Source organism: Trachypithecus francoisi, unplaced genomic scaffold (genome assembly GCF_009764315.1).
Source record: "Trachypithecus francoisi isolate TF-2019V2 unplaced genomic scaffold, Tfra_2.0 Lachesis_group3, whole genome shotgun sequence".
Classification (NCBI taxonomy): domain Eukaryota; kingdom Metazoa; phylum Chordata; class Mammalia; order Primates; family Cercopithecidae; genus Trachypithecus; species Trachypithecus francoisi.
In genome coordinates, this window is record NW_022681468.1 from 50576791 (window position 1) to 50597490 (window position 20700).

Consider the following 20700-nt stretch of genomic DNA (forward strand, 5'->3'; position numbering starts at 1 on the left):
CCTTAGGGGAAATGAAATCTGAGACCTATGGAAATCTCATTCTCAATGATTGTCTCATGTTAGAAGAAAAAAAGTTTGCATAATTTTCTCCAATCTCAACAAAGACTGGCATGGACATGACTTTTTAAAAATGTTGGGTTGGGTCTGAGGCATGACCTGGTGCTTCTACTCAGCAGTCCAGTTAGAAGCTGGCTGATTTGTAACTGGGCTAGACAACAGACAATGGATCTGTCACTTCCCAAATAAGCCAAGCCCTGCTCCGGCGGAGGGAGGGAGAGAGCGAGAAAAGCAAAGGCAGGGATGTAGATTCTTTGTGGCGTGGTCAAATGTTACCTCTCCTAGGAAATTCCTCCCTAGCACCTGGAACTTTCGAGTGTGCTGAGATTATGCCTTTTCACACCACTTGATCTCACCCTCACGACCCTGCTTGTCTTCCATCTCCTATTGGACTCTGAAGGCAAGAATCCACCCAGTTTTGCTCACCATGGAATCCTGGCCAGCACCCCACAGTTCCCAGGACAGGGCGGGTTACTGTGTGGGCATAGGTATGGGTCCAGACAAGGTTGTCCAGGCCTTGAACTTCAGGTCCCACCTGGGGCACCCTCTCAGGGAACGGTCACCTCAAGCACATACCTGCGCCTCCAGCTGGCACTCGGTGAGGGCCATCATCTCCTCATAGGTCATCTGGGAGAAAAGCGCAGCATATTTGTGCAGGCGGAGGCTTTTTAGCCAGGCTGGAACATCTGTGGTGCAAGATGTGCAAGAGATGGGGAGAGAAATGAGAGGGAATGAGGAGATGACAAGAGATGTAGGAACAGAGAAAGGAAAAGAGGGTGATGGTCAGAGGAAAAAAAAGAAAAAAAAAATCTTTATGTTACTACGTATTTAATTTTAGCTAAGATGCAGAAGTCTCAGGCCAGCCCTGACACTCCTACTGGTGGGCTCCTTTACTCTACTTAGACCAGGAGAACTAACTTGGGGTCCATGAGCTTCAGGGCATTCACAAATCCCCTACAATTATATCCCAATTTGTGAGTAGATGGGAAGTTTTCTGGGCAGAGGGCCATCCATAGCTTCTATAAGATTCCCAAAGGGGTTCATGAGCAAAAAGATGGCAGGGAACAACTGCATTAGCTGGACCGCTTCATCATTGAGTTGGAAAGAGCTGGCTTCAAATGTTAGAGCTACATGAGCAGACTACGACCTCAAGATAATTTTTGTACATTCAATGCAGATTTTCACACACTGTTTCAGCCACTCCCACAGTGATAGGAAAATGGTGGAGTTACCCATTCCTAGCCTGATCTTTCCCCATGAAAAATGCCTCCCTATATATACCTGAATGGGAAAAGGGCATCCTGATTCCCAAAACTGTTTCTGTTGTGGGGGTGTGTCCACTGACCATTTCTCCAAGCCATGAAATGTATCCAGATGTATCTTTGACTTTTTACTTGATTGTCAACCAAAGATATCAGGACTTGAAAGGCCCAAAGATTGGCTAGCCATAGGATAATGGAAGTCCTAAAGTGCATCTGAAATAACCCCCAAGTCTGAGATTCCAAAGTTAAGAAAAGTAAATGGTAACTGTATTGAAAATCCACAGGAGAACTATTACCTTGTTAAATAAAACCAAAACAAAATATTTGCCCATATTCTTTTAGTCAGAGTTTTTGAGCTGATAGGATCTTTGGAAAGTTTCCAGAATCATCTTCCTTCATCCCTGGGTCATTCTAAAGATGGCGAAAAGAAGTCATGAATCCTAGATCAGACAGCAAGTGTATGGTGAAATGGGAACCAGAACCCAGATCTCCTGATTCCTAGCTCTTTCCTACAATGTACCAATTCTTACAAAATAAGGACCAAACAGCCTATCAGTGGCTGAAACACAGTGACTGTAAAGTACTCTGAAATGTTAAAGCATTGGGTAAATGTTATTCCTGTTTTTCATGAAGTATTATCCATCACCAACCATGCTGACTGCAGGATTCTATCAATTGCTAAATGCTTTAGTCTGAGGCACTGACCACACATATTCCAAAACAAGCGAGAACCTTCCCATTTTTTAATGTTTAGAGTAGATAAATGTTGAGATTGATGAAAGAGGCCTGGACTATTCTGAAATCAGGTCCTGCTTCCCGAGTGAAACACATCTAGGTTTAGGGAATGCGGGGGTGGGATAATCTCCTGAACCCAAAAGACTTAGGTGGGGATGATGGGCCTGGTGAGATTACTTGCTGATTAGCAGTAAGGGAAAGGTCAATAAAGGTGAATTTCTGGAGAATTGAAATTGGACAGTCAATGGCATCTTAAGAACAGACTCAGTTATCTCAGGCTAGAAATCACTCCATTCTGTGCTTGAAAGCCCTTCACTCTACTATGACAATCAAGAGTCCCTCTGTTACCATTAATAACCACAAACAGACAAGGCTTCCCCAACACATCATACTAACCCCTTACATCATCCTCAACTCAAATTGCAGTTGGATCAAGAGTCTGGGACATGGCAGCTCAGGAGTCTGGAACCTCCCATCCTGAAACATCCTGGAGCTATTTTACCAGACTTCCTTTTTCCATGCTTTTATCTCTGCTGAAATAACGCTAATGCTTCTGCAGAGTGAGTGGCACTGATTTTAATTACGGCTTTGGCTTTCAGGCCAATGGCATGTTATGACTCTGTCACCAGGTTTCACCTTTGCTATTTACATCCTGAAAGTCCCAAGTCACTGCTCAGAAAACTCAGTGATCATGATTCAGAGAAGCCTGGGTAACCCAGTGCTGCTCTTGGGCACAATTCATCACAAAAGAGAAGGGAGCAGTCTCTTGGAGCAAATTTTCACTGGGTGCCCTACAGCTGAACCGTGCAAAATCCACTGATGATGAACAGAATCCTGAGCTATTGAATCGTGTTGTAAACATGGTGCTTTATAAGCCAAGGTGATAATGTGGTGTTTTAAGAGTCAGAAATTGTGGGGTGGGGTGCAAATCCCAGCTCAATCAGTGCTAGCTCCTTTTCTATAAAACATTTTGACAAGTTAGAATTGCCCTGGTTAGAGGAGTGGAAAAGCTGGCCTCATTCATTTAGTCAAAATGGGGTTCCACTGGGAGTAGTTTTCCTAAAAAAGGCTCCTATCCAACTTCAAAACATGATGAGTTAGGCCTTCCTGAAGAGTTACTTCTAGATGCATTCCTGGGCAATGTAAGCGCCTTTTGGCCCTGTGTTTCTTGAGGTAGGTACACATGGATACTGTTTTTACAGTAAGCATTGTCCTGTCTCAGTGCCATGTGCTCAAAGAGCACTCCCTCCTGTAAGGAGAACAGATAAACAAAGAAGAGGAAATCCCAGTTCTTAAGAACATAGCCTACTAACCTTTCACCCTCTGGATTGTGGTGAGGCACCTTTCCTTGCCAAGGATTAGAACAAAACTGTTAAAAGAGAAACAAACCAGAGAAGCAAGAGCCTTGACCATTTCATTTCCCTGAAGTCAGGAATTCTAATGACTTGGATACTGGGTTCTGTAAGCTGTTGGCCAGGGATAGACTCAAACTAAAAGCTCAGGTCCTTTCCCGTGGTCCAGATGCCACATTGTTGGATGCAATGCTAAGAACCACCTACTGTAACTTCCCATCTACCTTTTACATTCTGTGAAGCTGTGGGCTGTGGCTATGGTTGGAAAATACAGACAAACAGGGAGAAGCAGAGCTGTTTCCTGCAGAAGCTGATATGTGATTGAAGGCATGCATGCCTCTGGCTGGCACGCAGCTGTTTAGCTTCCTTGGATGCTCCTGATGGACATGCCACTGGGGGTCTCAAACTAGAAAGTCACTCTCTTATGCAGTGTGAGAAAGATAAAGATGCTTTTGCTATATGCTGGACTGACTTCTTTGTCAAGTGTGGGAATCCTGATATTTGCTCATTCAACATTTATTGAATGCCTATTATTCAGTATTGAATACTGAACAATATTCAATATTCGATATTCAACAATATTGAATGCTTGGGGTCCAAGCTCTGTGAAGACATGACCCTTCCGTTAAGGAACTTTTAATCTAGAGAGAATGGCTGACTTACACAAAAATTACAATAGCAGTAGGACAAGCGCTGAGTATACACAGTGTTCTAGGGGAGCACAGAACGATGAGCCTTTTGGTTTGCCATAGGGAGTGAGTGGCAGCTTCAAAGTACAATACCTTGGAGTCTCCACTAGGATGGCCACAGTGAGGAAGCCATTTCAGGAAGCAGGAAGGAAATGCAGGGTCAAGAGGGCAGAGCAGGGTAGAGCAGACACATGGGTGGATGGGGGGAATGGCTAGAGACAAGGTGGGTCAAATAGGCAGGGGGTCAAATGGCTGAGATATGCAATGCTGAACAAATAGAGTAGACTTCATCTTGTGAGTGGCGAGAAACTGCTGAAACCTGAGTAGCAGAACACAATCAGATGAGTGTGCTAGAAAGGCGATGGCTGTCAACGTAAAGACTGGCCTGGCAGATGGTGACGGTGGAGGCCAGGACATGAACTTAGGAAGATCCTGATGGTGGCTTCGGATGTGTGACAGAGGAGAAAGAAAGGATGGAAATTGACAGTACTTGAAGCTCAGAGAAGAGCAGGGGGTGACAGAGACAAAGTAGCTGGAGATGACTCCTTTGATTCAGGTTTGGTGAGACAGAGAAAACAGGGGAGCAGCAGGTTTGGGGTGAGAAGAGAGAGAGGGTAAACTCGATTTGAGATCAGCTGGCTGTCAATGCCTTTGGGTCATACAAGGGGAGAAGTCAAGCAGTCAAGGTCTTGGAAGAAAGGTCTGAGCTGGAGAATAAGTTTCCTTGTCAGTAGCTCATGGCGGTTGTTTTAGCCACAGAAGTGGGTGAATCTCTCTGGCAAACAGCATGGGGTGAGAGCCATGGTAGAGCTCTGGGAGTAGCAGACTTTCAGGGGGAAGTGCAAGGAGAGAATGCCAACAGGTAGGAGGTTTCTGGGACAAAGCACCACCATGCATGTGCATATCAGTGGGTCTCATCCCACAGTCTTCATCCTTCAGAAAGCTCCTTCTAGACCTTGCTGCAGTCCACACTGATTTATCTTCTCATGGTCATTCTTGATAATAGTGCTGCACCCATCTTGTATATGCTCTATATTTGCCTGCTGGTCTTTACCAGTGGGATCCAGTTTTAAATCATGCTGATTTCTATTTCCTTTTTGGAATTTAGATAAATCAGCCACAGGGAGGCTGTGTGGTGTCTACAACAGTTTACACAGAAGCGGGGCTCTGGTTAGAACTGGGACTGCTTGTCTTTAATGCATGCTGCAGAAATGGCTGCAAATTTGAGTCAGATCAACAGACCATGCAGCACCTGACCCACAAACAGGGAAACCCCAGAAGAGAGAAAGATGGAATCAGTATTGCTGAAGAGCCCAATATCAAATGCAGCATGAAGGGCAGGGAGAAAGGCATCTCTGGCAGAGAGAAACATGAACAGCCTTGTTCCCACGCAAGGGCTCACATGGGGGTGGTCCTGCTAACTGCAGATGGAAGATCAACTCCCATTTACCACAGCAAGCCAGGCTACTCTCAAAAGCTCTTTCCCTCCAAGATACGACTGCACCCTTGGTCTCTGAGGGGAGAAGAGGAAAGCCAACTGAGGGGTAAGAAGGTACCCACTCTTCACGTTCCTTTAAAAAATGAAGAGAAGTTTAACAGCACCATCAAGGTTACAGAAGCTTGTCTTTATTTCTGGCCAGAGCAGAACAAGCAGCCCAGCTCTGTTCCAGCCTCTGTGCAAAAGAGAGCAGGATTGGTCTCAGGCCTCGTTGGAGCTGGATCCTCCTCAGTGTGCTCCTTGATGCTGGAAAGTGTCTACGGAGGCCTCCGGGGAGTCTCCAGGCTTGCGGGAAGCATATATGGGTCCTGGAAGGTGAGAGGTGGCCTATTTTGGAGTAAAATACCCACTTTGACATGTTAGATACAAAGAGGGCCTAATTTTCTCCCTGCAGTTTCCATTAGAGATGATAGGCGAAAGTGCTGTTTCAAAGCAGCCTGCTTTGTGTCATTAAACAGTGGCTGTGTCCATATCACTGTCCATGTGCCTGCACAGTCCTTAACACTTCAGAGGAAAATATATGCTTGGTAAGGAGTAAAGGTTAAAAGTCTCACGACTTTTCGAATTTGGGGGAATCCTGAGGATTTGCTTTTCAAAGACCTCAGGACTGTCAGCCTATCTGAGAAGAGTTAGCACAACTCCTGGCCCAGGAGCATTCATCCCTGTGGGCCATGTCTTGGCATTTGGAAATTAAAAACAAAAATAAAGCACATTTATTCAATACTGGCCTTCCTTTAAGTGAATTCAAGCAGGCAGCTAGAAAGTCAACATCAAGAAAATAATGAGCAGTTTCAATGGCAGCCATGCTGAAACAAACATGTCCCAGCCACTCATGGGGCTGTGCCACTCCCACTCCATCACTCAGACCTCCATGACCCTCAGAACTGCTGGATTTTCCACCCTTCTTACAAAGGTTTCTGATAGGTTCCTTTTTCTTAAAGAGGATCTCACCTCTCCATAACTTTTCCATTCTCATTCTGGAGAAGCAGAGGTTCAAAGGTCTGCATTTCAAAAACAACTGAAAACCCCAAATCGGCTATTTCAGAGTAGACAACATATTTCCTTTACTACGGAGAGAAAAAGTTTATCTAAGTTTCATCTAACGAAAGTCTCCTTAGAAAAGGCAAACAACATATTTTCACAGTCAATGGCCTCTCCACTCCTAATTGCTGTATTTCCACAAGGTTCCTGGAGCCAGTTGTTTCTTTTTCTAGTTTTATCATGTCTATATACAAATGATGCATCAGTTTCAACGACTTCTATATTCGTGTGCTAACATAATGCCACACATCATAAGCATACCCATTTGGTGTTGCTTCGTAATGGTGAGGCTGAAGCTCACAGCAAGAGAAACAGAGTGCCAGTCTCCCCCTCTTCACACAGGCAAGTACAGCAAGAAAGTCACTGAGCTCCTTGCTTCCTAGGAGCCCACATTTATGTTTTTTTCTACCCAGCTATCTGGAATGAAGTCCCTCAGATAAACTTAGTTTCAGGTAAGTGTAATATTATGCTGAAACTGCAGGTGAGGAGAGGAAGTCGGGGCTGTTAGCGAGGCTGAGTCAACCAAGAGCATGGTGCACTGTGGGGCCCATTAAGGGGGTTGCACACCTCCACTGGCATGTTCTACAGTTCCCACACTCACCAGGCCTCATACTGACCCCCCATCTCCCATTTCTGTTTCTCCTCCTCTATGCCCTTTGCCTTAGACAACACCGTGGCTTATCCAGATGTTCCAGGCAGACACCCGAGCATCATTCTAAATTTCTCCTGCTCCATGCCTGTCTATTCAACTGGTTACCAAGCCCTCTCAGCTCTATCTCATGAAGAACCCTGAATACTCCTTTGTCTCTATTCTCACTGCTGCTTGCCTTGGTCCCACTTCCTTTCCCCCCTCAATTACTGAAACGTCCTCCACCTCTCTGCTGGCCTTCAAATCTGGAAGCCCCTGTCCCTCCCACACTTTGATGTATATTCCACTCTGCTTTGAAGGTCATATTTCTAATATGTAGACCTAAGTAGGTCATTCTGCTGCAGAAGTTCCTTCAATAGCTTTGGGATAAAAGAGAATGTCCTTTGCAAGCCCCAGGGTCTGGTTTTCCCTCTCCAGACCCCTTTTTCCCATGTGCCCTTAACACTCAAGCCATGGGATCCACTTGGTCAAGCGCCCTTGTCACTGTGATTTCGTGAATGCTGTTCCCTCTGCATAGAATGCCCTTCCTTCACTTACTATTTGGCTGACCTGTAGTCGTGCTCCGAGACTCAGCTCTAGGCCTCTCTTCCTCTAGGAACTTTCCTTGACTTACCTCCCCCACTTTGAATGAGGGTCATTCACGGTGCCTGCCCTGATCCAGGGCAAGTCTTTAAGACAGCATATTTTCACAGCAGGACACTTGCATTAAGTGCCTGCTTTTTTTTTTTTTGGTTATCTGATAGTGATTCGCTTCAGGCAGGAACAGTATCTCTCACCCCTGTCTCCCCAGAAACTAGTTAGTCCAAAGTTTCTCTCAGCAGGTGCTCAAAAAAGTCAATTGACTTGAATGAGGACAAAAGTAACCTGTGAATCAGTCATTTCCCCCTCTCTTTCCTCCCATATAATGCAGCCACATCATTCATCACAGCTGTGGCATTTTGTTAAGTCATAGGGTGTTGGGTTTATGCACCATCTTTGAGAACATGGTGCTAATGTAAGTGGGAAATGTGAGTCTTCTGCCAACTGACTTCTATACTTTCTCTCCAGGAAATTAAGAGAATGTCTTTTCTCTCTCTCTTTTTCTTGGCCATCTGAAAGCCTTGTATGAGACAAGAGGCAACAGAGCACATTCCACTCATGAGTTGCCCAGGGAAAGAATGGTATTGCAGTTGAGTACCAACTCACAATCGAGAATGTTTCCCCTGAGATGAATCATAGTGAAGTTTTTGAAATGAACAAAGACACCTGGATATAGAAACCAAACCAGCCTCCTTAGTCCAAACATGTATAACCAGTAGCCTCCACAGGGAAGGGTAAAGAGAAGAAAGTTCATATTTCAATTGTTTCCCACTTCTCTTGGGTTAGTTTCAAGTTAAATGGTGGATCTCATTTTTTCTTTAGCTAGAGATATTAGTGTGAGATCTTTACCTCAAGAGACATTTAATCTGTACTTCGAAGTCTATTTAAACCACAAGGATGGACATTTACTAAAGAAGGAAAACCAAAGCACTGTGGGCAGATGTTGTTAATCCTTTCAGAGCAGGAGCTGGTCTGCTTGGAAGAGAACTTAGTGACAGTCCCTGGTAGGGAGTGCTAACATCAAGTCGAGAAGGGGGCTTGATCCATGCATGTGAAAGATGCAAAGAGCAAGAATGCTGGACCATGAGATTTATTCCATACCCTTGACCCAAGAGGTACACTCCTAAGGGAGGATATATAGCCAGACCTGGCTAGTCTAGCTAGATGAAAGGAAGGAATGGATGAATACCACAGTGTTTCAGAGAGATATTCACAGCTGTTGGCCGTAAAGAGGAATTCACACTAAATCAAGTTCAACTATAATAACTTTTTATTCTTTTCCCAAGGTGCAAGGTGAGGGCAAGACACATTCCATATGGATTTGAGAACTCTTCCAAATTCTACTAAGCTTTCTTGTTGTTCTTCTAAACTGGATGTTTAACTATTAGAAAAATAGCATTAAATGATGGCACCCCAAAGTGGACCAGCAAGTACTTTAAAACAGCTGCCACTCCTGCCAAAGGGCCTGGGTCATAGAAAAGAAAGATTGTAGAGCTAAGAGGAAGAGTCAGCTCTTTTTCAAAGCACTTCACTTGGTTTTATATCTCTTTTCTTTATTTTTATTTTTTATTTTTTTATTTGAGATGGAGTCTCGCTCACTCTGTTGCCCAGGCTGGGGTGCAGTGGTGCGATCTTGGCCCACTACAACCTCTATCTCCCAGGTTCAAGTGATTCTCCAGCTTCAGCCTCCAGAGTAGCTGAGATTACAGGTATGCGCCACCACACCTGACTAATTTTTGTATTTTTAGTAGAGATGGGGTTTTGCCATGTTGGCCAGGCTGGTCTTAAACTCCTGACCTCAAGCGATCCACCTGCCTCAGCCTTCCAAAGTGTTGGGATTACAGGCGTGAGCCACTGCACCCGGCCATATCTCATGTCTTTAAAAGTGTGAGTTATTTTGAAAATTTAAACCAGCACCTGCTCTTAGACATGGAGATCAAATGACAAGCCCTTGGGTTATGAGCCCGGCTGCTTCTTGGGTGCACTCCTAGGAAGCCATTTCGAATAATATCTGGTGGCAGAAGAGTCCTCAGGGTCCTTGCAGCAGTGGCATCTTGCAGCAGGGCTGGGGAGGGACATTTGTATTGAACAAATACTGGCCCGTGACACTTCGGAATGCTAGTGTTTTTGGGTGTGGACATATTTTCTGTCTGACCTGTCAGCTAAACTGCAAATATACTTTTCCCACAAATAGAATCCTTCATCATCTATGTTTCTTCCTTCAAACTGTTTTTTTTTTTTTTTTTTCCATTTAACTTGCTATTGACTTTATACTTGGAATCCCAATCCAGCTCTTGGAGGAAGGGAAGTTCAGTAGGTCAGAGAAGGTGGAAATACATCAGGCCACCAAATAGCCTGTTTTCTGCCTGTACCCCTTGGGCCTATAAAGAAAATCCTGGATATGAGATCTTGTCTGTGTCATTTTTCTGACTGAATTGGCTCTGAAGAGACAGTTCTCACCAATTCTAACGAAAGGAATTGAATAGGCTTAGATATGGTATATTCCTTAACCTTTGCAATATTTTGGCTTTTGTCCTAAAATGGGGATAGGGCATTTATTCAACTTTTCTCTCATTCCTCTTTAAAAACCTGTTATCTTTATTTCTCACCTCAAAATGGCAGCACTCAATAAGCATATCTTGACCTACTTTGGGAGAATGTCAAAAGTGTGCATACGGGCCTCAAAAAAAAAAAAAAAAAAAAAAAGGAAAGAACACAAAGTAGAAGGAAGAAGAATATATATCCAAAAACAAGACAGTGGAATCAGCATTCTTCTTTGGGCGAGATCTTTCTCCTGGTGAATGGCCCTTCTCTGGGATCCTCTTGGGCTTTCGAACACAAAGGCCAATGCTTCCTCCCCACAGTTACCAACTAGAACCGCAACATAGGCTTTCTTGGAAACCGTCCAGACACTGAACTTCACCTGGAAAGATGCTAGTTAAAAGCAACGGCTGTCTCAGCCTCCCTTGGTCTTTCAGCTATTTTGATGCTGATTGACAGATGCCAAGCCAGGCTTACCTACAGCAGGGTTTAGCCTCGCTTGCTATGCACCACCTGTGGCTCAGCTGCTTGAACACATAACCATGTAGCATAAACTCAGAAATGAGTTTTGCCAGTGCTCCAAAATTGTGATACATTCCCCTGAAAACTCTGAAGTAGAAAGAAGACACACATCCCCTTCGTACCCAAGTGACACATGGCTTTTGCTGCCTGTTATACACCTTTGAAGGCCCATTTGTATCACCATTAAGACACATCCCCCCACTCTGGGCACTCAGCACTGGAACCATCAATGAAATGGGCGTGGGATGGAGAGGGCGCAGGCCTAAGCAGGAGGAAGATTCAAGGAATGTGCCAGGGCAGCAGCTTCCTGTCAGCCTCATTCTCAGAGTTGACAAGCTCCATTTTTCAGCCTGGTGCTCCCTTACAACTGGTAGTTGGGCAGTCATGGGCATACTTTCTGTGCCAGGCTTCCATGGAGAGAGGGGAATCAGTACAGGGCTTCCTATGTCAACACTGATCATTTACAAGGGGAAGATCGGAAATAGCAAAACCTCAGGACTACTCTACTAATGCCAGCAAACAGGGTGTTCACAGAGCCTCCCCTCAGCATGCTAGTCCCCAAAGCATGAGTGGTTACTGTTTCACCATCTAAAATTGTCATTAGTATGTTTCTGATGCGCATCTTTGCCTAAGGGCTTCCCAGCCCTTGTACAAGTGGAGTTTAAAAATATAGCATGCACGTATCCTCTTTGTACCTATCATAAGTAATTTGGAAATCTATCTCCTGATGAATATCTTTAGAAAAGGGTAGATTCACAAGGCAATGGAGGAATTTATTTATGCTGCACAAAAGGCCTTTATCACCTGTATGCAAATCTGTTATCAGGATTAAAACGCTGTTAGAGATTCTCAGTGGTATTTTCATGTCCCTTAAATAGATGCAGAGGAAAGGGTTTAAAGGTTTCTTTGGATATCAAAGAGAAAAGAGAGAAAGGAAGCACTACTGCAATTCTGCACTAAGATATATTTAAAAAGGAAAAAAAAATCCCGTGGTTTGTTTTTCTGAATTATTGACAGGTCCCTGGCCACAGCAATGAGGTGGAAGGTTGGAGCAGCTCAGTAGCTTTACAAACAGAAGATCCTATCACCGTTAGCTGTGACTCATTTAATGGTCTGCAAGTCACTGCAATGCAAAAAAAAAAAAAAAAAAAAAAAAAAGAGTGTTGACTTCTCTTACTCTGGTTCCTATTTGCCAGATTTTGGCAAGAAGCACTGAAAGGGGAATCTGAGCTCTTTCTGCCATGGTTAACCTGGAGTTCTTCAAGGGACAGATCAAATGCGTAAGCCTGGGGAAGGGGTGGGGTCCTTCTCTCTTGCTGACTACCTCTCTTTTTTTACCCTCTGGTCTCCAATAAAGGGAGAGGCTCTGTCCCCAGTGGTTTCTTGTTCAGTCACTCACCTTTCATACCACTACCTTCTTCTTGGAATGTGTTACGAGCAGTGGTCTGATCTTCTAAGTGTTCACTCCCACCACTTCCTGAAGAGGCTACACTGCTTTGTGGAGACAGGGGGGCATGATCGGATGGGAGGCACTGGGGTCCTCTAGCTCGTAAGTCCTCATGAGACATCCATCCATGTCCTAGAGGCTGGTTTGGCACATTCATGGGTGGGGTAAGGGACACAGATCGTTTCAAAGGGCTGTGGTGTGCCTGGCCTGAGAGAACTGGAAAAAAAAATAAAATGAAATAGGTTATTCCCCCCCCTTTATCCTGGGACGCCGAAGAACCCACAATACCTCTTAACCCTGAGAGATACCACTAACTGTCTTACAACTCCATCCATGGTCACAGCAGGTTGGATACAGGCCTGGCATGGTCGTTTTCTTCAGGCGGTTTAAAAGGATGCTGTCTGTCCCTCTCAGTGGGTTAGGCTTCTCCAAGGAGGCCAAACCTATAGTGTCCACACATTGGTCCTTAGCCTTTGTGGGTCTGGATCTGGTTTGGGTTCTAACTCTAAAAATCAGGATTCATAGGAGTGGGCCCATAAATCAGGCAAGGCTTGATAGCCATCTGCCAAAAGCAAAAAGAACATGTGCTGGACAAGTATGTTGCTGCTGTTTTTTAAACAGAAATTCTGACATTACCCATGTTGTTCAGGAGGACATCTTGAAGGGTAGCCAGGCTGGCCATTGTTTGGCATCTTTGCAGGGCTGAACCAGAAGAAGACAGACTAGTCTTTCCAACCAGGATTCAGGGAACTATGGCCTCTGAAGGGTGGTATGGCTCAGCAGGGGCCCCCGTACTAACATGACCTCAGGGTATGGGGCACTGCAGCTAGCTGTAGGTGAAAGGGCTGCTTCTTCTAGGGCTGATTCTTTCCCTTGGCCTCACAGGTTAATGCCAAACTTTGTATTGCAAACACTTCCAGGTAACAAGGCTTTCATTCAGAAGCCAGTGGGGTCCTCTCAGGAAGCTGGGAATGGTTTTTACCAGCATGTTCAGCCCTTCTGCACAGTGGACAACATCCGCGCAGCCCCCATCTTTAATTTCTTTTCCAGAAAACTAGGAAAAAGCAACATAACTCATATAACTAGCCAAATTAAATTGAAGTCACTCAAGGGAGGGATTTAACAAAAACCAACGCTGAGGGAGTTGATGTTACCCTTGGTTGGTTTTTCTGGGTGTGTAAAGTGACAACTTTACAAAATAGGTCTATTCATAACATTCTCTCAGCACCAGTTCCTGACAGGTCCAGTTTATTTTGACTGCTGCTATACTAACATGGAATTGAGCCACATGCATTTTTAAACATTTTTCAGGGAAGCCATTAAATTCCATCTCAGGCTCTATCCCCATCAATGAGGCATTTGCTCTCCCAAATTTAGATGAGCACTTCTTTGTGGGTGTTAATCTGTGTTTTTCAGTAAGCAGACCAGGCATCTCAATGGTGAGAGGTCCTGTATTTGGTTAAACTGAGTTTCTGGTGGGGCAGTCCTGACATAAAGGCCTGGGCAGATTACTGTGTTCCCTACTTCAAAAGATAAAGACCAGAGTCAAAAGGCTAGATGTTTCCAGAAGTGTGTTTGGGGCAGTAGTGGGCTGGGTAAGCTGCTGCCAGGCAGCTGGCAGTCACCAAGCCTGAGAGTCATGGAGCTCAGGCCTCTGTGGTCAGTGTTTCCATTTGGCCTTGTGTGGCCAGAAGGGCAGCCTTGTATGTGAAGTGGGGACAATCGGAAGGGCTAGAAACTTCTTTATGAACGAAAAGGGAGGACAAAAGAGGGCTGCCGACTTTAGTATTTGTAACCTGAGAAATTTCCAATTTGGGTAGACTCTATCAAAGGCAAGGAAATATCATCTAACTTAAAAACATGCAAAGGGAACATTGTTTAAAAAATATTGACCCTAACAGGCTTAAATGGCTTGCATTGCTACTAAATAGACTAAGGGAGAAACTATTTAAAAAGGCTCCCTGGAAAATGCATTGCTACCTGGGTGGACCAGAATTAGCAAGAGAAAAGGTGTGGGTGGGGGTAGGGGGGAAGCAGAGAAAGAAAAAAAATAAAACGAAGCAGCAGCAAAAATGAAGAGAGAAGCCAATAGGAAGAAAAGCCAGACATCCAGAAAATCCATTTCATGCCTGTCTAAGTATTTATATAAAATTGGGCAGACTTGTTTAGGGCTGCCCTGAGTGCTGGGACATTCCAGCTTAGACATCTTTGCTTTCTGGTACTTCTGCAACCATTTCAGAGTATCCGGTGGATGCTTTGACTGGTGCCTGCCAGGTGTATCCCAAGTGGAAGTGGGGGTTCTTCCACATAGCCAGGAGTAGAGTCAGTCTGAAACCACAGAAACAGGGCTTGCCAAAGAGGGGCACACAGCTCAGAGACAGTGGAACCCTTAGTACCTGGGCTGGTTGGAGGCTGTAACTGAATAGGTAACTAATCGCTAACCACGGGAGGTCACTGCTAGGACAGTCCTCATCTTTTGTATGGGTGCTGAGAACAATACAATACGTACACTGCAGTTGAATTCCATTATTGCATGGAGCCAATTTGCTTCTTTCCATCTAATATTTTTTTTAATCCATGCTGTCTCCTCCACTGAGGGGCATCCTTGGGGAAGCTGTCAGTTATCCAAGGACTTCACTGGCTATTGAGATCAGAGCTAAATGTTTACCTAACTTAATGGACTTACAGGGATTTGTACATAGAAACCCACACCCATTTCTTCACACTTTTCTGAGTTTAACTGCAGTCATAAGGGATATGATATGAACTTGGCCTGTGCCTCTAAGGAAACATCAACTATACCTGAGGTGCCAGGGTCTTTTCCTGATGACTTTCTATAAAGGGCTCAGACCCTTTATATCTTAACGAACACTGCTTGGTTCCCCAAGCTGCCACCAAATTCAGGAATATCTCCGTAGGAGCCAACGTGCTGCGGCAACCAAGCACAATGTCTCACACTAAGCTTCTGATCTGCAGACAGGGCCGTGGGTTTAGAGCCAGGCTGAATGCCACACCTCAATCAAAAGTCGTACTGGGTAAATGCCTCTGTTCTCCAAAAAGAACCGAGGCCCGGTGGCAGTACAGGCTTGTCTTCTTGTGGGAAGGAGACTAAAGCAGGTGACAGGTGCCTTGGCAACCGTGCCACTTTGGGGTGAAGACAGATATTCAGGTTTAGGCAATGGTGACCACAAAGCTGATTTTGGTGTTACCTCTTGCGCCGGAGCACTTTGTTTGGCATAAAGTGGCAGAGGAAATGCTGTCATGGGCAGAAAGAGGCTACAAGAAAATAGGCCATGCAGTTGTGGGGTTGATGATGGGGCCAGTGGCAGAGTACCAGTGGCTGTTTCATCCCCAGCCCCTACCCTTTCTAAACTAAGAGATCTCATTTGAAGTGACAACAGAGGGTGATTCGGACATTCGGGCAGATTTTTTTGTTTTTTTCCTATGAGTAGGGCAGGAAGAGCAGTAAATACAGACTTCTGAGAAGCTTTTCAGCGTGGTGCTAGCTGCTCCAGCAGGTCTCTAGCCAGAGGCTTCTAGATGTTCTTGTTTGTGGACTGCTGTGCAGTAGACAATGGCTAATGATTCACTCAGACCTCAGCTACCCAGAAGTCCTATTCAAATGCTGCCGAATTAAGTATACCTTAAAAAAAAAATCTCAACCTAGATCAGAAATTGGCAAGTCCAGCAGAACTGAGGTCCTCAATTTATACTGCATTTGTGACTTTCATAATAGTGCGGGTAGAGGGACAGCACATTTCAGGATGGATTCATTATATTGAAAAGCATACTGAAAATTACTCAGGGGAACAAAATTGTGCCTTCTTACTCTTAAAACATGGAAACCAAAATTTAATAATTGTATATAGTATGGATCCAAAATTGTTTGTATTTTTAAAAACCTCTATAAAAAATTTTAGGTTTACAATATACACATATGTATGCCAGTACGCAGGCATGCATATATCATTAGGACACTGTAATTTTTGAAACTTTTAAAATTCAAATGAATCAAAAGTAAATAATAAGTATTAACTAAGTCTAGTTGAAATACAGAAACAGTAGTTAAAAGTAATCTTGCTACAGCAGTCGGGCAGTGTGATGGGAGTCCAGAGGGTCTTATAATCTTGTTATAAATTTGGTCATACTATCAAGACCAGTCAACTTTTCTGACCTCATCTAACCTTATGATTTCTCATCTCCTAGCATCTTTAATGAAACCCTTTTCAGCACCTTTGAAGGGGAAAATATGATACCTGGCTCTGCATTCTGTTCATTTAAGTAATTTCTTTAAACCCTGGGATTCAGATTTCTTTCCTATTTCCTTTGACTAACTTTGACTCTATCTCGATTTTATTTATTGAAATAAGAGTCAGAAAAAGATGTTTCAGAATATTTAGTACTCTTTAAGGAAAATTAACTATAACTACCTTTTTCTGCCTTCTAATATGAGAAATAAGGGGGTTTATGGATGAAAGAAAGTTTGGGATACTGGCCTGACTATCTCCTTGGTTCATTGTTAGGTTAAATACATACCTCACTGTCAAGGAGAAAAGTGATCCATATATGCTTTAAAAATTATTTAAAGGGCCGGGCACTGTGGCTCAAGCCTGTAATCCCAGCACTTTGGGAGGCCGAGATGGGCGGATCACGAGGTCAGGAGATCGAGACCATTCTGGCTAACACGGTGAAACCCCATCTCTACTAAAAAATACAAAAAACTAGCCGGGTGAGGTGGCGGGCGCCTGTAGTCCCAGCTCGGGAGGCTGAGGCAGGAGAATGGCATGAACCTGGGAGGCGGAGCTTGCAGTGAGCTGAGATCCAGCCACTGCACTCCAGCCCGGGCGACAGAGCAAGACTCCGTCTCAAAAAAAAAAAAAATTATTTAAAGCATAATTTTAAATAATTTATAATAAATTAAATGATTTAAAAATTATTTAAAGCATGTTTTAAAAATATTAGGAACATATATTCCTAGCATTTTAGAACTGGAAGTCTTCTGAAAGAATATAATTCAGTAATGCCTAATCTGGGAGCTCTGGGTCCCTGGGCAGTAGAAAGACCCCCAAATCCCTACATACACCAAGTCTTGTTAGTGGATGAAATACTATGTCATGTATGACTTTTCTACATATAGAGAGGTTATTGGAATTAATACAACATAAATTAATGTAACGTAATTTAAACCTATGCTGAGTACATAGACCTTTTGTCTTTTTAAAAAAAATCAGACTTGAAATACAATTGTGGTTTTAATGGGGACCCTGATTTTTAAATATTAGTTATTAACTTACACAGTTCATATGTACTCTTGATCTAGCACACTCATTTGATAGAGATGATTTGTTGCTTTATGCTGTCTTTGTTGAGTGAGCCTTCAATGGGAGTCTGGGTAGCCTCAGGAACTTGCGTGCTGTATACCTTCAATTGTTCAACTATCTCCTCAAATTCAAGCCAACCATTACTTTCTTTTCTGCTGTCACTATGTGTTTCGAACTATTTCCAGGCTTAGAATTTTGTTTTAGAGTCTAGAAGCTGAAGCTGCTGAAACTGTCAGAAATTTGACTTCCTTTTGAATAAGGGCATTAAATATCCCTACACTCCTAATATCATTCTCTATACCAAACCAAATTCCCTGGGTTCTCAACCTAAGGTTGGGTTCTGTGCTCTCATCATGCCCTGTGAGTCCAGCCACATAGAGATGATTTGCAACTTTAATCTTTTTTCCTTCTAAACTAGTCTCTCTTCATTTTTAATTCAAGAAGCTGCCTTTCTCATAGAAAAACATACTCTTCATTAAATTTTCAAATTTCTAGATGCTCACATGATAGAATTCAATCCAAATGGTTAGCACAACTAAACCTTATAAAAATAAGTCATTCCAATTTAGGGGTTTTAAAAGGTAGAATGAGGATGCCAAGTGCTTACACACTATTTTAAAGTATCTTATATTCTTCTTGAATTAAGAGGTCCTGGCCAATCCCCTGTGACTCAGGTGATATATGCTGTGTGTCCACATACTTAGGACAAAGCAGGGCAGAATTTTACTTCTATGTTGCTAATTTTACTCATCTGTCACTTTAACAATATTTTCTAGGCTCATCCCCAAAGGAAATTCAGAAGTATCAGTAGAACCTTTGCTGTAAACAAAAATTTGAGGCTTCACAGCATACAATTCTTAAGTTTTGCTGCAGGAAATGGTTTGATACTTATCAAGTCTAAAGAAGAAAAAGCTCAGCCCACTGCTAGCTACAAAAAGGTGATTGTTTCAAAGGAATTGGGAGGGGGTGGGAGTTTCTGTTCATTTTGTTAGGTTTCAGCCTGCTTCTAAGGGATATTTCAGTTCCCATCCCACAAATTTTTTGGATAACACCAGTTTCAGAGCATCTAAGAACTACTAAAGGCTTTCAATTTTCAAAGAATGTTCTGCTAACACCACTTGTATAAATAATTCCAGGCGTTTGCTTAAAAAAAGCCAACATTTTAAGCGAGGCTCAATGGTGAAATGATATTACACCCTGGATTCCTCTTCTTTAGTTGGTTTTGTGGTGTCACAACCAGTAATCTGAAGCCCTGTGATAGGAATCTTTGGAGAAGAAAAGATTAATAGTACTTCAAGAATACATTGTGAAATATACAAAACCAGAGTATTTGATCAGTGACATCATGCAAAAAAATAAATAAATAACACCATATTTGTGTAAGTGGGGTAGAAGGGAGAGGAAGAGAGGGGAATATTAATCACTAAGGTTAAAAATAACATGCTATGTCATCACTGCTTCAGGGAATAGATTAAAAGCCAATCTGAAAGGTTAAAAGCCTCAACTCTGCATGCTTGCTCTCTGCTTCTTGACCAAAGGTTTGAAAAACCAGTGCGTAGAACATCTGGACACCAGAAGATGATTCTCCTAAAAAGACTTTGGACTCCACCTCATTCCAGGGGAAGAAGAGAGAACATGCTACAAAGCAAAGATGTGGTTGGTGGATGGGATGTTCCTGACAAGCCTAAGGAGGAAGCCACACACTTTCTGTGAAAAGAAAGTGTATACTTGCCTATGCAAATCAAACCAAAAGGAGACTCTAGAAGAAGAAAAAGCTGCAAAGAACATCACAACAGGGATGACAAATACACACAGCTAACTTTCTCTTTCCCCCATGACGTCTCGTTTTTATACAGCACTGAAATGGAAGCATTCTGATGCAGGGAAAAGCACCTGGGGAGGCTTTCTCAGTACCATGAGTCCTTGTCACTGGTGTCAGGTCTTACTACTCTACAGATGGCTCAGTTTTCGGGCAGAGCAAAGATGTATGTTTCTGCCTTCACATTATCACTTAAACATTTGAGCTTTTAAGAAATAAATTAGAATGTTTCTGGCAGACTTTTATTACCACATTAATCTTTGGTACACTTCATCTGTCCTCTTTTGTCAGCTTCTATAATGGCAAAACTGGGTGTCATCCAGTAGAAAATCTATTTTAGATAACGGCTGTTTGAATTTACATTGTCATTATTTATGAAATACCTTAGATAAGAAGCCAATATGTATATACTTTAAATAGAAATCAGTAAATTTCACTCACACTTAACTTCAAATCAAGCAATCCTAAAAGGACACTACCTCAATCCTTTCATTCCATCCTATCAAAACCAATGACAACTTTCATCAACTATGAAAGCAATTTTACACCTTTGAAGCAGATGTGTACGCTAATTCAAGAAACGATGGGATCAACTTGGCTCTTTTGAAGTTTCCTTCATACGGGTTAACTTCTACTTTTCTGTACTGCTTCTTTTTGTATCTACCATTATACTAAACCCTTAAGTTTGTCCATGAATTTCTATTCACGTAAAATAAAGAGATTTCTAGAAATGAGTTTAGACAGAACTGTAGAATGTTATTATTTCACCAAGTAGGGAAAATAGAGTTAAGCAAGTGGCCAGGAGTGAATTTAAGCAGATATTTCTTTTTTAATGTTCTCATGTATCTGTAAAAATGCTCCAGTCACTGTGTGTAGAGAAGCGAGATAGTAGAGAAACTCAGGAAGCTAGATGTTTGATGACAAAAACTTGCCTCCTATCCTTTTCTCAAAAGATAACTCTCAAATTGTAAGTGCTGTTTCATCAGCTCACATGCCGATGCAGAAGGTGCTTCTGAGGTTTATGCAATACAGCACCCATCCCGCGCTTAACAGCACCACCCAGACTGCTACTGAGTGTGGGAATCAGCAAGACCATCCAAGTTTGGAACTTCAAATAGCCAGGATTTCATGACTGAGCCACCAAGAGCCTCTCAGAGCATCAGTCCCAAGGAGATGGCCAGAGTCGCT

The 20700-nt window shown here is 43.1% G+C and overlaps 1 protein-coding gene across 5 annotated transcripts in view; it reads right to left on the reverse strand.

The window, feature by feature from the left end:
* The window catches only part of SAMD4A (sterile alpha motif domain containing 4A), a 229323-nt gene that overhangs the window by 42174 nt on the left and 166449 nt on the right, over positions 1-20700 (reverse strand). For 4 of the 5 annotated variants that reach the window (XM_033187980.1, XM_033187983.1, XM_033187985.1 and 1 more), the window contains 2 exons: positions 12325-12588; positions 634-743 (listed from right to left, as the gene is read on the reverse strand). In XM_033187980.1, the coding sequence (XP_033043871.1) occupies positions 634-743; positions 12325-12588 (374 nt within the window). The remainder of the gene's footprint in view (positions 1-633; positions 744-12324; positions 12589-20700) is intronic. The other variant, XM_033187982.1, reaches the window with a different exon arrangement.